The following is a 19,848-nucleotide window of genomic DNA, read 5'->3' on the forward strand; positions in this document are numbered from 1 at the left end:
ATTTCACACTGATTGCTGGGACCCAGAGTCCAGGGTGAGAGAAGAGGTCCATAAAGTCAAAACCAGTTCCCAAACCTGCCTGATGCCAGTCCCCTCTGCCCCGAGTTCCTGACTCTGCTTGTCTGATGTGGGTTCAGGGAATCTACATTTTCAACAAGTGCTCTAGGTGAATCCTACAATTGGCCATCAAGGGAAACACTCTTACCAACAAACTCTGTCTGGAAAGGGAAGGCTAGCACCTAACTCAGGCTTCATAGGCCATTTGGTCTCTGTCATAGCTGATTGATTCTGCCACAATAGCATGAAAACATTTTTTAAAAAGAGGCTGCATTCCAACAAGGCTTTATTCACAAAAGCAGGTGAAAGAAAGATTTAGCCAGGAGAGCTAGTTTGTTCCTACTTTCCACCTAGAATATTCCATGGATTCATTAATCCATATAGGCAAAGGTATGGGGTGGCAAACAGTCTGTTTTCTGAAGAGGCTCTCTTCAGGTTTAGAAAGAGAGTTTATATTATTTAAAAATTGCTATGGAGGGGCCAGGGAGATGGCTCAGTGCAATAAGCACCTCCCTGGCAAGCGTAAGGGCCTCAGTTCGATACCTGGATCTGTCAAAAATAAAAAAATAAAAATTGCTATAGATTGTGTCCAGTTGTCCCCTCAAAGTCTCATGTAGTCACTGGGGCAGCTTCTAGAGTTTGTGATTAATTTATGAACCAATGTGAGGATTATGGGTGTGAGTGCTACACATGCCCTGGGGTTGGTGATCTGCATACAATATAAGGAAGGGAGGGAGGCTGGCTAGCTGCTGCAGCCCCTGCCCCTCCCTTTGCTCTTTGCTGCTTTCTGCTACCATGAATGGCTGCCCTCTACCATGTGCTCCTCTGCCTTAGAGCCAGCTGAGTATGGACTGAAACCTCCACTAACTGTGCACTAACTAAACCTTTCCTTCCTTAATTTTGGGTGTCAGGTATTTTGTCCCAGCAATGAGAGAAAAGTAAAGGAGACAAAGATATAAATGACTGGCTAGGGATGTAGTTGAATGATGAAGTATTTACCTATCATGTGCAAGACCCTGGATTCAATTCTCAGCACAGCAAAACAACTAAATTAATTAATGAGATAAAATAAAAATGAATGAATAGGTAAATAAAATAGAACAACTCACCAAAACACCAAGGTCTCTAGGAAGGAAATTCCAACACTGGAGGCACCAACCACAATAATCCTGGCATTGACAGTGATTTTAGGTTCCATTGTGAGCTTTCTGTTTGTATGGTTCAAGGCATAAGCCAACTGGAAAAAAAACATACAGACAGAAAGAAGGGCTTGAAAGAAATGTGGCTGAGTCAGCATCCTCAGATTAGTAACCGTGTGGAATTATTTAATCATTACGTTCCTGGAAAATCAGACTTTAGTAATTCCCATGCAACTGCTATGATGAAGTATGTGGGAATGTATTTTAACTTTTTTTGTATTTTTAGGGAAGGGTCTATAGGATTTCAGGGTCTTACTACTAGATCAGACTCACAGTGATCCACCTGTTTATAGTCTCCCAGGAGCTGAGATTACAGGTGCGTGCCACCATACCCAGTCTCTAATTTTTTTTAAATGTATTTGGTTGTTGCAGGGCCTCATTATGCAGCTTGGACTTGTAGTGATCCTCCTGCTTTCAGCCTCCCCAGTGCTGGGATTAAGGTGTGTGCCACCACACCTGGACTCTGGCTGGCTCAGCCCACCCTGGCGGTGGGGGGGGGCTGGCATGGCATGTGGTTCCAGGGATCAGACCGCAATCCCTGCACTTGCCTAAACTTGCCTAAGCAAGTTTTTAGTACACTAAGCTATCTTGCTGGTCCCTGGGAATGTATTTTAAAGAAACGCTTGATCTGGATATTGTTTTTATCTTAGTCCTTGGAATTGAACCCAGGACACAGTCCATACTAGGCTAAGAGCTCTACCACTGTGCTATATTCCCAGCCTTTTAATTTTGAGACAAGATCTTTATAAGTTGTTTTAGCTAGCATGGCACTTGTGATCCTCCTGACTCCTAAGTAGCTGGAATCACATGTGTGTGCCTTATTGCTGAGAGATATTTCATATAAATGCAATATCTTTAATGATAGAATTGACAAGAGAAATAATCCTACAAGATCATGGTCAAGGTATGTATTCCCTGAGAATTGCAGCCCCATGAAAGGGCCCAAGTCTCTTATGTCCAAAGTTTCCCAAAATGTCTGGGTGAAAATTAGTTGGATATTTGAAGATGAGTATTATCTCTTCGTTTTCTTTACACTACTTAACACAGTACCTTGTGGAGAGCATATGCTGAAAAATATTTGTTGAAAAACAAATATTTGTTCCATATCATAGATGTGTGGAATGAAAGGATGTTCAATCTTTCAGAAACTTCAGGGTTGGGGAGGACTCAGAAGCACAGTAAGTAGCTGATTTCTTTAATATCTATATTTACACAAATTACCTGGGTTATTCATTTGGACGATTAACTTCCCTGAAGAGCCTGCTATGGGAGCCTTTCATGTACAAAACAGGATTTTATAAAGAGAAGGAAAAGCATTCTTGAATGTTAGATTACATGACAAAAGACCTCAGTTCTATTTTTCAAGTCATTAATTAAACACACATTTTCACTGGGTGCTTTCTGTGTGTCTGGATGATAATAAGAACTACAGCTGACTTCTTACTAGAAGCAATGGTGGCCCGAAATCAGTGGAAAGGCCCTTATCTTCGCTCTACTCCATTTCATTGCCATTACATCAGCATTACCATCCTCTATCAAGATCAAAGGTCTTTACATTCTAGTAGACCAAATATACTTCTCTTTTTTCTTAAAATCCTTAGATTCTAGGAATTGGAACAGCATTAGGCTCATGGTAAAGTTCCATTTTAAGCTGCATTCCCAGTTACCTTCTATGCCTATAGCGGCATGAGTGTGGCTTTATATTTTACCATTTACCACATAATACCTTAGATCAAGAGGATAAATCCCTCTTTCTAGCTGTAGATAGCCTAGCAACAAGGAGGTAGAAAAATGTCTTGATCCAAATAATATATTAATAGGAATTTAAAACATATTTGGGAGACTTTAGACTCCACCCATAATTAACATTGCAGATGTCTCTCAGTATCTGTTTCATTCCCCCCTGCCATCACTAATTCAGCACACCATGGACTTTAGAAGAGATTAGGTCTATTCTCATCTTTAAGAGAGGACTTGGGTTGCTATAAGTCAAGCTGTATAATCCCACCATACTTGCTCAATCTCTGGCCAAGAGGAACATGTGAGTTAGGTTGGTTTAATCACAGTAAAGCCCAAGACATTTGTATGATAGTTGGAGGACAGAAGATTTTTTGCTTTCCAGATAACATGTGGTGTCACTGTAGAGGCTGAAATGGTTACAGTCCCAATGCTACTAAGAGGAAAATTATCCTGGGTTGAAGCCAGAAGAGATTCTGGCTGAGAAACAGAACAGAGATTCCTTTCAAACCCAACCTGCAGTCCCTGCTACCTTTGGAATCTTCAGTTATAAGCAACGTGCAGCAGTCAGACATTGCCATCAGTGCTGCCTAACAAACTGCTCCAAAAAGCACTCGCCTAAGCAATTGTCACCTATGTGTCAACTGTCACTTAGTCAATAGCTCTGAGTCAGGGAACAGTTGGATGATTGAGGCTGGATTCCTACTGTTGGACCTGGCAGCTTGCAAATTCTGGATCTGCTCACATTTCTCTTTTCTGATAAGAGGGAGTGGGGTCATGTTCTCCTTGTGATGCAGTAGGAGTGTAAGAAGAGTAGCTGAAAAATAATCAGTGCCAGCACAAATACAATGTCTAAGCTGAATATCTATGTGGGCACAGCCCCAGCAGGAGGGAAAGGCAGGAAGGATGGCAAAGCCTACTGTACCACCTTGATTGTGTAGGCCTGTGTTTTCTTTTGTAGGCAACTGAAAACTTCCTACAGTGGCATGCTAAGTTGAAATAATAATATATAAAGAATATGTGAAAAGGTACATATTCTTTAAAGAAATGTCAGTTCTGATTGGCTGCATGAGAATTTCCCAGGTCAGGTCAATGAAGAATTGTGCAAGAAATCTGCTGCATAGCAGTCCTCTGATTAGCTCCCAAAGCAGCAGTTGACAGGAGCCTCATTCTAGCCAGCCTCAAGTGTGATGTGTGGGATAAGGAAGGCAGGAAGTACACATATACGTAGGGTGGCCTCTGACCACAGCCAAATGAACAGATCTTAGACCCAAGCATTTTGACAGGGGTCAGAAGTCCAACTTCGTGCTGCATCAGGTAGCTCAGATGTCTGCTCTGCTGATGGAAGTAGAAGCTGACACTGAAACATAGACAGTAATGAAATTCCCTGCTAAAGAATTATACCGCATTTATGAAACAGCTCCAGTGTCAAGAACACAAAAGCGGCTGGGGACGGGGCAGAATGGCTTTTGTTTCCAGCACAATAGCTTTAACACCAACAGCTGCCAAGCCTCAGAAATCACCTTTCTAACTGCAAAACACACAAAGTGGCCTCAGGGTTTCAAGAGGTGGCTATCACTACCAGCACCAGCATTGTCTCAAGACAGGGATGGGGCATCTCAGTGATTCATGGGAAATCTAATTTTGTGCCCAGGTTGTAATGGTTGTAATTCAAAACATATCCATCATCAGGCATGATGAAGTTTTCTGGCCTGAAAAATATCACCATTTTTATTGATAGATAAGATTTTTAAAGTCTCAAAAAAATTTTTTTTCCCAGCCTGGACACCTTCCCAGTGATAGCCATAAATGAGGACTGTGTGTGCTGTTTTGGAAAGGTTTTATTTTATCCATAAACAGAAAGCACAGGCCATTTTTTAATGAAAACAAAATATTTCTTTCATTTATGTCCCAAATTTTCATGGTAAAGGAAAACAGGGATGGAAGACCGCCCCCCTCTCAGTCACACAAGCACATCTGATTCTCTGCTGACCACCCACCGAAAATGTACCACACATGCAGGATCCTCTTTTGGTCCTTATTTCTTTAATAATCATGAAAGCCCTACTGTTGTTTCATATGTTATAGACAAAAGCTGAATATGCCTTAGTAAGTGATTTTGAAGATGAAATGCAAGGGATGATAAGCTATCGTAGCTGTGAGTTATAGCAGAGATAAGAGGTTGGGAAAGTATAGTCTTTTGGCCTCTATGTCCCTTTGAGGCATGACTGATTCTGAAGGACACTGAGTTTTTCTGTTTTGATTTTTTGTAGTATTGGAAATGGAACCTAGGAGCACTCTATCACTGAGCTACATACCAGCTCTTTTTATTTTTTTATTTTGAAAGAGGTAAAGTGTTGTTAGATTTTCCATATTGGACTCAAACTCACCATCTTTTTGGTTGTTGTTTAAACCAGAGATTGAACTCATGACCTTGTGTTTGTCAGGAAGGTGCTTATGCTGCTGAGCTATCTTCCTGGCCCACACCATCTTTTTGACACAGCCTCCTGAGTAGCTAGAATTACTGGTATGCACTACTGTGCCTGCCTATGTTAGAATTTTAAACAAAGAGAAAATATTCAGTATTGGACACCAACACATATCCCAGCAAAAAGAAATAGCCCATATGTCATTGTGTAGAAGCTGATCTTTTAAATTAAATGCTCCTTAAAATTGATGCTGACTCTCCTAATGAGTTTAACATGTAAACCTTAAATTCCATCCCTTAGAGAGGTAAGGACAAGGGTATTAGGCAATGGATACCCCGGTTAGGAGATTCAAGAGCAGATCTCAGAGGCCCTGGGGCAGAAGACTGGGGAGGCCTCGAATGGAGGGAAACAGGAAAGTTTGGGTGGGGGCAAGGGGCTGAGATGAGAAAGTCGGAGATGGTGAGCTAGTGTTCAAGTTGTAGTCTCTTTAGCTGTTGTCCTGTGCTTCTGAGAACAGAAGCTGGGACCTGTGAGTGGTGGGGCACTGGTAGGGAGCTTTGGTCACTTTTATTTAGTGTACTTGCCACGTTCAAACCAGGCTCCTATACTCCTTTTGGCCAGAAGCTGGGCCTTGGATTTTGAAGCATTTATTTTATCTGAATAACTCCTGCATTGCATTTTGGGCCATTTGACAGTGAAAGAATAGGTACATTAAATTTGCATCTCACGAGTCCCTCTTAGAGAGTCCTGACACCATTTCTACTATTAAGACTGTCTAGTGGGTTCTTTTCTAGCTCCTTAAGTGGCCAAAGGAATGATCTGGATACATTTAGAACTATTTAGGGTTAAATTTGGTAGTAGAGTTTATGCCATGACTCACACATATTTATTAACAGCTTTGAGTTTTACACATGTATGTTATTTGTTCCATATACATAAAAAATTCATGAAGTATAACTTTACCTGATGTGCATAAAACTGACTTCTGGGCATCCATATCTGATGTGGTTTCCTTTCCATACCCAGCATGTGTTAGAATGATGTCAAAAGCAACACTAAAACTCAATTTCATCATAAATCCAAAAGCAGAGGTTATTAAAAGTGCAAATAGGCTAGTAAATCAGAGCACAGCCAGAATATAAATGTCACCTAATAAACTCCAGGTTCATATTGAAAGGCAGTATGGCACTATCTCTGGTGAACTTTTCTCTAATGACAATCAGCCTCCCCAGTGATTAGACTGGGTGTCATTAGCCTACTGGCAAAGTTTGGGCTTGTTTTTTTAATCCTTCTACTGGCTGAGCTTCCAAGCCTCTTGTCCCTAAATATCAGTTTCCTCAGGCATAAAGTGGAAGTAAACTACACCAGCTTCTTGCTTTCATGGTGGCCAACGTGGAAGCTGTCCATTAAAAAAATGTCTAAGGATACAGTACTTTGAGTTTTCCAGGCAAAGATGTCACACAAGGTAAAATTGCATCTCCTCACTCCCATTTGCGATATGAAAGGCAAATCTTTGAAACACACATTTTAAAAGGGCAAAACAATGAGCTCAATTTTCAGTGCACACCCATGTTATGTGTTTTCTTCTTGAAGAAAGCTCCCAAGGACTTCAAAGGGAGCTCTGGCCACATAGGAAAATGGAAGAGAGAGAGAGAGACTCAAACTCGTTAGGCATAACATTTCTGAAATCCTTAATAAGCTGCCTCTTGCTTGTTGAGTGTAATTTTCCCCTGTGCATCTGCATTCTCTCCTTTCCCTTTGAGAAGTCCTTGCACTGTCTCATTGCAGCAAAATAAATGAAGACAGCTTGACAGTGCTATGTCGGCCACAATGCAGTTTAGAGTTCATAAGTAGCCCTCTCTGAAACAGACTGTTGCAAGGTTTACCAAGTGAACAAAGGGAAGAGGCAGAGGCTTTTAGAACACAGCCAGCCTGGTGGAGGTCTCCTCTCCAAAGTACAATTTCAACAGCCTTTCCACTATAAGTATTTTAAGGGCTGAAAGGTAGACATGAACACAACCCCTTTTCCAGGAGACCTGTCATGTTGTGGTGTGGAGCCTTGCTTTAGGAAAAAGTCTCTTAACTTTCCTCTTGGTTGGGAAGTGAGAGACCCCACAATTTGATATCCTTAGCACTCTGATCAATGCAAAACTGCTGTGGGCATGGTGTCTGCTGAGAGTGACAATGATTTAGGGGCCTAGAAAGAGGTACTCAAAGCCATGCAGCATGGGGGCCACCTCAAAACCTGCTTACCAGAGCATCTCCACTGTGGCACCAGTGGAACACATTTGGAACTCTTGCTGTGTGCTAGGGTGGTAGATGGAGTGCTTTATTTGTCCTGCAAAATTATTACTGACATTACCCATAGGAAATGACCCATAGGAAGTCATTTCTGTAAGGAATGATCATGTCTTTTAATTCCTTCACAGCCTCTATGTTATTCCAGCAAAGTGTGTCAGTTCCACTGGTGCTTGTGGCCTTCTTCCACTAGGCTGGATCCTAGCTGAAGAACAAAGGTTCCTGGGCCCATTACAGTTGGGCTCTGCTGCATGTAACAGGAAAGCTTAAATGCCAACAGCTTAAATAGGATGAAAAACAATTGCTCACAAACGCAAAAGAAAGCCAGAAATATACAGTCCAGGGCTATTGGGAGGGTGCCACGTGCTGACCAGAGATCTTGGAATCTTCTACCTGCCTATCTTACATCTTCTTGCATCACTCGCACTCTCTGGGATGAGCCAAATGGTTGCTGGAGATCCAGATGTCATAGCAGCATTCCAGGAAGCAGGAAGGGAAAAGCCCTCCTCTTAGCTAAGTCATTCCCTCTGAGCATTCACCGAGTTCCCATCCTGATGACTTCTATCTCATTGGCCAAACCTTGTGCCTGTGGTCATGGCAGCCAAGGGAGGACAGGGAGGACATCCTCTCAGTTGTGTGCATTGTTGCCTTGAATAAAATGAAGACCTTGCTACAAAGACTAAAGGGAGGGTTGGGGATTGGGGACAGTTCCTGGTCTGACACCAGTCTGCTCAGCTGTATGGTGAGCTAATTCCTTTAACTTGCATTTTTCCCCTGTTTCTCTTACCTACATCTGTTCCTGCGCCTATCTCTATACTTCTAGCATAACTGTTATAATCTTGTAGATATTTCAAAACATTACAATTATCAACGCAGCTGGGCATAGTGGTGCAGGCCTATACTCTCAGCACTCAGGAGGCTGAATTCCACTGGTGTTTGTGGCCTTCTCCCACTAGAATGGATCCTAGGAAGAATGACACAGGCTTGAGGCCAGCCTGAACTACATAGTAAGTTCAAGGCCAGCCTGAACTAATCAGTGAGACCCTGTCTCAAAAAAGAAAAAAACAATCAACAAAAGATTGGTCTCTGTATTGGTGACCATAAAACATCTTCATGAGGAAGAAGAATACATCTCTATTAGAAAAAGTATGCTGCACGCCAGCCCCACCCACAGGCACGCTGAGCCACTGGTGACCTAGTCTCAGCGCATACCTGTAATCCCAGCACTGGGAAGGCTAAAAACAGGAGGACCACGATGAGTCCGAGCTGTGTAGTGAAACCCTATACCAAACACATTTGAAAGGAAGAAAGAAAGAAAGAAAGAAAGAAAGAAAGAAAGAAAGAAAGAAAGAAAGAAAGAAAGAAAGAAAGAAAGAAAGATAGATAGATAGATAGATGCTGGAAGTTGAACTGAGTGGCCGTACTGAATTTCACTCCTTGCAGTTTGCAGATTTCATCCAGGCTAGCATTCCAGAGTTCAACCTCGCAGCCAGGGGCATCTCAACAGTCTCGGGCAGTCTGGCAGTGGCAGTGAGGCTGCTGCCTTTACTCGAGCACCGGTGACTGGGTCACGGCTGCTCACTGTCATTGCTGCTGGTGTTGTGTGTGTGTTATGTGAATGATACACGTTGAGTTTAACTGCTCCTGACAATGTCTTCAAAATGATTATGGCATGATTTGGCATTGAAATAAACACTTATTGTTGTTGCTATAAAGGCCCCCACACCTGAGCAGCAGGGTACAAATTTGATATTAGTGGAGCAAATATTAGACACTGGAAGAGTGACAGTGATTTCATATTTTCTTGCAATGTGAGTATCTGAGTGCTTTTCAGGAGCAAATAAAAGATGACAGATGGCCACAGGTAGGCGAAGCCACATTAAATTCTGTTACTGGGGAACGCATGCAAAAAATGTTCCCATAAGCCAGCAAATAATGGGACTGAAAGAACATAAGCTGCCTGTCTTCTATGAACAGATGAAATTTCAGAGCAATGGCTGAAGTGACTGATTCATATGCCATTCATATGAGTAGTCAAACTGGTCTTTTTTTTAATGACACCTAAGACAAAGGTATATATCTTACACTTGATGGTGTCTCATACTTGATGTTCTAGGTGTTCTAATTCACTTGTTTTTGATTAAAAATAGCTCTGAAGAAGTAGTTCTTGTCATTGCTGGTGACTTTGTGCCATATACAAACATAACGAGGGAGGTCGCTGCAGGCTGCAAAGACACTGGGGTTCCTGAGTGCTCACTCAGGCCCATCCACTCATGCACCACGAGACCCTCCAGGCCCTAGTCTCTCCCAGCATCTCCCTTCCCACCCAGTAGTGGCGACTGGTCAGAGATGTCCTCCTGTAGCATCTTCAAGACACTTCCAGACATGAGCTGGAGCAAGGACTTCTTGGGGTGAACACGGAGGGCATGGTAGGAATAGGAAAACGGACTCCCCACTGTTCTGAAAGCACAAACTACCAGTGTCTCCCCCTCCTGGCACATGTGTGTCTGTGTGTGTGGCTGTGTGTGTGGCTGGTGATTGAACCTTAGGCTTTTGCACTGAACTACATCCCCAGCACTTCCTCCAACACCTTTTTAAAATAAATTTTAAGACAGACTCTTACTAATGTTAAATTGTCCAAGCTGGGCTTGAATTTGCAATCCTCCTGCCTCAGCCTTAAAAAGCACCAGGATTCCAAGTACTTTTGTACCTGGAAATGATTTTCCATATGAGTACCCAAAAGCAAAAACCACTCTTCCACATAAAGTGCAGCGAGCGGAGAAAAACCCAAAGCGCTCCAAACCCATCTTCTCCTTGCACACAGAACAAGTCTAACACCAGATGTATGGTTTCTCCTGGGTCACCCCACTGTCTGGCACTGCTGTGTATCCTACGATTCAGCTCAGTTCTGAGGTGGTCTCCTTGGATGCAGTCCTCAGCTACTCTGAAGTGAGTCACTAGTGTGTGTAGTCATCATGCCTCTGCCCACAGGCTGTGATTCGGGCGCGGCCTCACCCTCCTCGGGTCTGATGCTCTCACAGAACTCAGAACAGATTGCTTTCTGGATCCCAAGTTTATAGTCCAGGGAGAGGAGTCAGGAAGTGCCAGGTCCACAGGCAGGCTGGCGGGTGTCTCTGTCCCTAGGTCTGCTGCCCTCCAGGTCCCTCCACCTTCACCCCCACCAGGATGCTCTCAGAGCCCCTCTGCTTATGGTTCCTAGATCTGCTCCTTCTCATAGGCCTGACTGATGAAATCATTGGCCACTAGTCAGTGAAATACCTGGGGCTTGTGGGGTAGACTCCTAATGGGTCATTTCAGGATGACTTTCTACAGGGATGTAGGGAAACTCTCATCAGTCTGTGGGATTTGGCTACCATCACTCTTCTGTTTTCTCAGGTCAGAACCTACACATAAACAACCTGTGCTTCAGTTTGGCAAAGTGGACCTCTAGCATGAGTGGTCTGCTGCCTTTTCTGTAACCCTATCAACAAGGGAAGCCTACTTTGTTGGTAGAAAAGGTAAGTACATGTGTGGAGCAAGTCTGAGGGTACCCAATAACCTATTCAATACCTTAAAGTTATACCATCAAATTGTTATAGAGTTCAATTCAACAATTTCAGGTCAACAAATACACATAGAATATCTATCACATGCCAAGCACTGGCTCTTGTACTGAGGTAGGAATAAGACATAATTTTTGTTGTGATGAATTTGTACTAGATAGGGATATAGACAAATAAGATTCAGGACAAATGATAAGAGAAGAGTATCAGGAAGCTACTGCTGTGTAACAGATGAATCCAAGATGTAGTAGATTAAAGAGCAAGTGTTAATTTAGCAGCAGGGAAAGTCAGCAAAGGCTTCCTAGAGAACATGACCTCTGAGCTGGATTTAGAAGGATCAGTGGGAAGTTTCCAACTGGACAAGGGAAAGAACATTCTGGATGAGAGGAAGAACCAAGGCAGAGGTTTGGAACAGAAAACAACAACTAAGGGACTGTCCTGTTCCTGTGACTAGGGAGCATATCATGCCTCAGGAGCAGCCGGGGGAGGAGGAATCAATACAGAGGGACTTGAATGATGTAAGGATCCCAGGGAGAAGCAGGTGTCAGGACAGAAGGTGAAGGGAAGGCTGCCAGCTGGCGCATCCATCCTGTCATCTCCCACGAGCCAGTACAGTTTGGCAAATTTCTGGACATGGGCAGTCCAGAACTTCTCTTCCCTGGGGAGTGGGTCACTGGTCAGGCTGAGGCCTGGAGTCCCTTTTCAGGAAGAAGATCATGTGGCTGAGAACTTCTGTCCAAGTGTGTGCAATTCCACACTCCCATCCTTTCAGCCTTACGCCCTGCCCACCACTGTTTGGTTTTGCTGCTGAATATTTCCAACACACACTTAAGATGCCCAAGAAGTCAGCTATCGCATGTGACCATCTATAATGTGTAATGAGGGCCTCCACACTCTGTGTTCTCTTTTCAGTCAGTCTTTCCATTTCTGCTGGCCTCCAAGTGCAGCTCTGATTTAGTCGGAAGAAATTAGGCATCTCTTTTTATCTCAATGCAAACAATGGTCTGTATTCCCTTTCACATGACTTTAAAATTCTGCATGCCAAAAGATTCACCCGGACCACTGTAAAAGCAACACACAAAGAGTGTTTAGAAAGAAGAAGCCTTCCTGAAAATTCCTACAGAATATGTTAAGGTCACAAACAAAGTTCAAAAGAATTGGGTCATAAACAATGGACCCCGCTCTTAGTTCAAGAGAAGGATTCAGAGTGAGGGATAAAACAAATCCACCTCCTTTTTAAATTGAAATGAAAAGGGGAGCTTGGCAGACAGTGAAGCTCAGGGTGAGGGCGCCATAGGAAGGGTGCAGGCCCCAGTCCCAGAGTGGCCCACTGAACCCGAGTCCCCACTCGCTTGTCTTTGCCAGACCCCAGTCATTCCCACTGCTAACTCTTGTGCAGCAAGAAGTCTGCAGCGGGAAAGACTTCTCTTCTCCCCTCTGGTTCTTGGAACCCATCCCAGTGACCCTGACAGCACTAAAAGTACACCAACTTCACGATCTCCATGCATCTCCACCCCAACCAGAACCTGAAATAGCCGAAGGTATGAAAACGAACATAAACACAAACAGCCTTCGCAAAGCTGCTGTGATTCGTGAATACCAGGAGCCCTGGGAGCTTCGGGCCCCAGATGAGGTGACCTGGTGCAGTGCTGGCTCTTAAGAAGTCTGAGCAAGGCTCACCTGCAAAGTGAACCTGAGTCCTGAGGAAAATCCCCCTTTGATCACTCTGGATACTCAGGCACAAAGCAGTCTCCCCTCATCCCCTTGCAGTGCTGGGCCCTGGAGGGCATCAGCAAGCATAATGCACCGTGACTCACCCCACTCACTACTGACATCATGCTTCGGCGTGAAGATGGGGCACGTACTTTTAATTTCTCACACTCATGTGAGCCGTAAACAGTCCCAGCATCCGTGTCAATGACACCATCTGGTGCTTCCCATAACTGTGTGGTGTGCAGCTTCCAAACAAGATGTAGTGGCAGCAACACGTGAGACCTGCCGACATTTACAGTACGGAGACACGTGGGCAGCCGTCAGCTCGCTATGGATGTGCGCGCGCGCCCCTCTCCCGTGGTTCTAAAATCGTCACCTTCGCCAGGTGGGCAAAGATGCAATGAATAATGCATCTGAAGCCATGCATGTACCACCAAAGCATTAAACATTGATCACACGGGCACAATAGCGTTTTAAGCAACAGCTATGACTTGAAAAATTAATGCCACCTTTGAGGGCTAAATGAAAACCGTTTAGTGTAAGCTCTAATGATTTTCAATATGGTTTGGCAATAAGTGCAAGGATCTTTTTTAATTGCTAGTTTTTAGTTACGCATGGCTATATACGTACAAATAGCTCTTTTATAATAATTTTCTCTTGCTTTTTTGTTAAAAATGCTAAAAATTATGACTGAACTCTTTCATGCAAATGAATAATTGTTTAAAAACCTTTTTAAACCTAAAAATGGCATAAGAAAGGTTTTTAGGAATCAAATTATATCTTTCCCTTTAAAATCCTTAATGGGTTAGTCAGTTATGGTTGCAGTTAATTTTAATTTTGGATTAAGGAAACAAATGTGAAGTCAAAACCAACAGAATCCCTTGGGCAACCTAGCCACATTTGTCCCCATTTACGTGCCTTTGAAAACACTTGCCCCTGCATGCTAGGAATTCTCGTCTATGTGCTTGTTCCCGTGGTGCCTGTTGCTTTAAGAGGGGAAAAGAGAATAATTTCAAATGCAGGTAGTTAGAGGGTGAAGTGGAGGATAGTTACGGTGGAGTTACAGAGAGTTCTGTTTGGTCCAAAGGAGCAAGTAGAAACCTTGGAGAGAAGCAGCCACCCGCTTGCTTCCTTGCTTGCTTGCTTACTGGACTGGGAGCTGAGGAGAAGGAGAAACTAGAGGGTCTAGGGACCCCTCGGGATGTTAACCAGAAGAAGAGCCGGCAGGGGGACCTGACATCAAAGGGCTGTCATGGTCACCGTGGTGAGGATGGGTCTGTACCACAGCTCAGCCTCTGCGTGGCAAATTATTATCCAGCAAGAGGGCACAGAGTAAGCATTGCACAACAGCACCGCTGGCAGGGGGAGGGGGTGCATAGTTTAGGACAAAAGCAAAGAAATGGCTGAATAAGGATCTCTACTCAGCTCATGAGGTTTATTGATTGATTGATTGATTGACTAATTTGTATTTTTAGGGAAAGGTCTACAGGGTGTTCAGGGTCTCACTACTAGATCATACTCATAGTGATCTGCCTGTTTACAGCCTCTCAAGAGTTGGGATTACAGGTGCGTGCTACCACACCCAGTCTAAAAGGGGGGCTGGCTCAGGCTGCCTTAAGGGTGAGTTTGGGGATCAAACTGCGGTCCCCTGCGCCTGACTGGGTTTGTCAGAGCAGGCGCTTAAACAACTGAGCTAATCCACAAGCCCCCAGGGGTTTATTTGAGATTTATTTTTGGATGAGCATTATTTTCTAAAAAACTTGCAGTGCCACAGTGCTGTGGGTCTGTGGTTCAGGGGGGCTTCCCTTCTCTCAACTATGCCTTGTGTTAGGTTTTACATCTGAATGTTCCCCCTGAGCCTCACTCCAAGGGGAAGCTTGTGGAAAGCACTTGGATTATAGGGTGCTACCACTGACTTGTGTTAGGAGGTGGGTTCCAGTTAGTTGAAAGTGGAAGGCCATGGGGGCATGACTTGCAAAGCCTCTCTCTCACCGCAGCCCCGCCCTTCTCTGAGCTTCCTGTGCACCCGGAAGTGAGCAGTTCTTCTCTGCTGGAGCCTTGCACCAGCCCACTTTGTCCTGGAGCCAAAATATACTTCTCTTCCTTTAAGTTGTGTCGGGTGCTATGTCCCTAGTGATGAGAAAGTGACCATGATACCTTGCCTGCCATGCACATCTGAAATAGGAGGCAGGCAGAACCTTCCAGAAGGCAGGTCCCTGCTGAGGGAGGAGAAGCCTGCAAACACGTGTGCCCCCTCCCAAAGAAGTACCATCTGTAGAGGTCAATGTGCAATTCTGCCGTCTTCTCCAATGGCAACCACCATCTAAATAGGCCCGCAGCCTGGTGCCCTTCTTTGTGTGTCTGGGGACAGAAATCCAAGTCTTGGTCAGCATGGTGGGTTTGTGGCAGCAGCCACCTGGCTGCTGGGGAAAGTGCCAGTGGAGTCGTCCATCCATTGGAGAAGTGAGTTGAGAGTCAACAGCACGGATGGAATGGGCTGCTCAGGGGTTTACAGGGATGGAGGTCATTCTGACATGCACTTACTGTGGCTTCTAGGTTATGAGGGAGAATGTCACAGCTAGAGGGTGGGTGGCTGCTGCCCCTCCAGTCCTGTCTTTGAGCACTGGGACTCACGACAGGAGGGTTCCATGGAAAGAGCAAGTGGCCTGAGTTTCCTCTAGGTGCACAGCTGTCTCCATGATGGAGAGGAACAAGGTCATGAGTTAATGTTTGTGGGCTCTTGTGCAAGTTAACCATGCTCCTCAGAACTATTGTCCTGTGTCAGAGATAACACACACTGACTAAGGCTCGATGAGAAAATAAAAGGACTGAGTATGGGAATCTCTCTAAAACAATTCTCTAACCAAGATTCTCAGAAAGAGTCACACACACTCATCCTACCCTTCCATCTGTCCTGAGTTAAAACTTAACATCTTCCAAGGGTTCTAGCTTTTTCTAGCTCTATCTTTTGCACATGACTCTGGGCTCTGAAACTGGGAGAGAGCAGTGCCCAGCACTGAGAAGGAATTACTCGTTTCTTTCACAGGTGTGTTGGCTCCTGTGATACTTTTAAAATCCTACCTCTATATGAGAAAGAGAGAGACAGAGGGAGAGAGAGAAAAAAAGGGAGGGAGAGACAGAGACAGAGAGAGACAGGGGGAGAGAGAGAATCAGGGAGAGAGAAAAGTAGGGAGGGAAAGAGAGAGAGAAGACACAGGAGAAAGAAAAGAGGACAGAGGAGAGCGAGGAGAGAAAAAGAAAGAGGAGAGGGAGCCCCCACACCAGCAAAAACAACTCTTGCTAAGGGTGCGATGAAAACAGTTAACAATGAAGGGAGAGAAACAAAAAGCCATTCAAAAGACACACGTCGCTCTGCCCCATTGTGGATGCATTTTTCTTGTTAATTATATCACCTATTCTTTCCTTATATTGATAATTACATAATTACATGAAACAGATGGGTGGCAGAATGCACCCAGATGGTGAGAACGTAAACAGGCCTACAAATTGCTTGTTCGTGAGCATATTATAAAGAATTATTCAATAATACATAGATTTCTATACTCCCCACATCTGTGATGGTGCCTTCAGAATGGCAGTGATGGTCAGTTGCTTGTCCTCCCTAGGAATTTCTGGGGCACCAACCACCAAAGAGGTGAAGTCCTTTTAACCTCAGCCAAACATTTGCATGCCTGAGATTCTAACTCTGTTCTGAGTCCCCTTTCTCCCCTTCAGTAAAATAGAAACTGGTGTCACATGGGGCCGCAGCCACACGTGACCTGCAGAGGGGAGAGAGGGACCATGCTCCATGATCTTCCTTATAGTATTTTCATTGTGTCTTGTGGGCTCCTGCAGGAAATGCTTTAAAATTAATTATGAAGCAAAGATCACTGGCATCCAGGCTGTGCCCACTGGGTATGTGGGGCAGTGTGTGGCCTGTGGTCTGCAGGGACAGGTGGCTCCTGCTGGCATCCTGGTGTCAGCAAAGGGTCCTCTCAAATGTGTGACCTCCTTGTGTCCTACACAGTCATGTGGACTTGGGCCTTGGCCTGATGAGCACAGGGTGTCCCTGGCAGTGGGAGATGACAGCAGAGTGCCTCTCTATGAAGGGCACACCTGTGGACACTCAGAAGCAGGACATGGAGCCCAACAGCAGAGTGGCAGAGAAGACCGGGTGGGAGGTGGGGTCTCAGGGCTCCAGAGCCAGGCACTGTCTCCCCCACCTGGGAAGTGGTGGCATGAAGGTGTGCTCCTAGAGGAGTACCAGGGGCCTCTTCATCCAAGGAGTCCAGCCTCTCATGCCCTGGGAAGCAGGACCCCAGCAGCCTACCCAAGGTGACACTGTCCTGGTCACACAGCCTGCACAGAGCAGAACACAGGCATGACAGATCATAGGAGGCCCCCATGTGCACAGGGCCAGGGCCACCTGCAGAAAACTCTTTTTCTCCCACCTCTGGCCCTCAGTGCTTCCTCTGGGGTAACCTGGTTGGCCTGGCATGTTTCTTTCCTCTCCCCGAGAACCCCATGGGCTTGGAACCTGCCAGCACCGGTGGACAAACACTCAGTGAGTGGGAAACAAACTCTAATTCCTGCCCACAGTGCATCATTCTGTGGGACACTAGCTTGCTGTGGGGCATGTTGCATGCTATCTTGTGCACTGCATCATGCTGCACTCCATTTTAAAATCAATGTCACCTCAACCCCACAGAAATGCTATCCTTGGGTGGTGCGTAGTGACTAAACAGGGTGCTTTGGTGACTGATGGAAGCCCCTGCTGGTTAAAACCAGGAACTGCCATGAAAGCCTCAATTACAGAGATGCCAGTGGTGACAGTTCTAATGCCCTGAGTTACACACACAACATGCACAATCGGACAGCTGGAGGCCAAAGCCCAGGAGCGTCGGGTACAGTTTAGGTTCACTGCCATGGGCTTTGCCCACCACCACCCCTGCCATGTCTGCTGGGTTGCATTTGATGAATTTGAAGCAGCAATGCAGCCCTCGATGGCTCTCGTGTCCTTCCCCTTAGCACACACAGGTTCTAAGTTCTTCCAGTTTTCTTCTTGCTTATGCAGATGGTCACTGTGGAGACCGTGGTATCAGTATCTTGGAGCAGCAGCATTCAGGGCGAAGGTACTGACACCAGTGGGCTCAGTCAGAGGAGCAGCTGGGGGCAGAAGGCTGAGGCTTCAAGGTGCCAGATGTCCCCTGGGCCATCCACTGCGACAGGCACTGGGTTCGGAGCTCACTCCTGCCCAGCCTCTGTTGATCTGTGAGCCCTCCTGACAGTGGTGGGCAGCAGAGGGATGCTGGGTCAGCAGAGCTTCTACTTCTAGGAGACAGAGCTACCAGCCTGCACTGAGCTTCACAGTGAGCCACGCAGGGACCCAGGACAGCCACTGACACTGCGTACACAGCAAGCAAGAACATTACAGCTGCCTCGTTCCCGAGTGTTAGACCTTATAGAAAGGACCACACATCAGCAAACTTTGAAGAAGACCACCGCCAGCCATCTCCTTAGCCTCCCCTCCTGTGTCCACTATCTACAGGGCTCCTTGCTCTTCCTGGGCCGGGAGCACTGTGACCCTCTCTCCTCTTCCAGCAGTGCTTTTCTCTTTAAGAATAGCACTACCAGCCAGGCATGGTGGGACAACCCTGTCATGCCACCACCCTGGGAGGCTCAGGCAGGAGGATCTTGAGTTCAAGCCCAGCCTAGGCAACTTAGCAAGACCCTGTCTCCGAAGTGGAGGGAGCTGAGGCTGTGGATAGTGGCAAGGCCCTAAGTTCAACAAAAATAAATGAATTTAAAAATAAAAATAATATTGCCTATGCTCCTCTGTGAAGACCTCCCTTGGTCTTGCCTACCTCCCTCACTCCATATCCCATGACTTTTCCCTTTTCTTTCTCTGGTCTTGTTAAATTCTCACACAATGGTGGGCTGAGTCTCAAAAGCCTGACTTTTATATATCAGCTATCAGGTGGTGACTCAAAGGACAGCTTTCAGAAGCACACATGCTGACACTGTCTGAAAACCAGAAGCAGGAGATGGGAGGGAGGGAGGGAATCAGGGAGTTAGGGAGAGAGAGAGAGAGAGAGAGAGAGAGAGAGAGAGAGAGAGAGAGAGAGAGAGATTCTCCAGGGCCTCTATATAAACATTAAACAGTTAAATTTTCCTGAATTGATAGAGATCACTTTTTCTCCTATTAGATGAAAAAAAAAAAAAAAAAAGGAATGTCTCTACACATGGATGGTTTTCTTAGTTAAAGCCCCAAGTTGCCAAATGGAGCTGTCTTTTTTTTCCCCAAGAATAATGACACTTATTATCTTACACAAGTGGAAGCTCTGAGATAAAGTGGCTTCAAGGTCAGGTAAATGAACAGCTCAGGGATGTTCTTAGGCATCCAGATTTTCAGTCTTTCTCGTCTGTTGTCTTTACTGTATTGGCCTAATCCTCAGACATTACCTGCATTGTTTTAAGAGAGTCACAACAACTCTAGCATCCTTACAAATCTGAAGGGCAGAAAGAATTGTTTTCCCAGCTATATCTTATTTTAAAGTAGGGAAAACGCTTCCCAGAAGCATCTCAGTGTATTCCCTTCATTCCATCTTTGCTGGTGGTGTATCTATCATATGGCCATTTAAAAGTCAACCTGGTCATGGTGTATGATCTTCTTGATGATTTGCTGTATTCTATTTGCTAGTATTTTATTGAGAACTTTGGCATCTATGTTCATGAGGGAGATCGGCCTGTAGTTCTCTTTCTTAGTTGCGTATTTCCCTGGTTTTGGTATCAGTATAATACTTGCCTCCAGGAATGATTTTGGGAGGATTGCTTCCTTTTCAATTTCATGGA

At 45.1% G+C, this 19,848-nt stretch overlaps 1 protein-coding gene across 3 annotated transcripts in view; it reads right to left on the reverse strand.

Annotated features, from left to right (window-relative positions):
• The window catches only part of Cfap61 (cilia and flagella associated protein 61), a 241,515-nt gene that overhangs the window by 106,190 nt on the left and 115,477 nt on the right, over positions 1-19,848 (reverse strand). For all 3 annotated transcript variants that reach the window (XM_023720073.1, XM_023720075.1, XM_023720074.1), the window contains one exon: positions 1,167-1,294. In XM_023720073.1, coding sequence (XP_023575841.1) covers positions 1,167-1,294 — 128 coding nt within the window. The remainder of the gene's footprint in view (positions 1-1,166; positions 1,295-19,848) is intronic.

This window comes from Octodon degus, unplaced genomic scaffold, assembly GCF_000260255.1.
Source record: "Octodon degus isolate 3935 unplaced genomic scaffold, OctDeg1.0 scaffold00073, whole genome shotgun sequence".
Taxonomy (NCBI): domain Eukaryota; kingdom Metazoa; phylum Chordata; class Mammalia; order Rodentia; family Octodontidae; genus Octodon; species Octodon degus.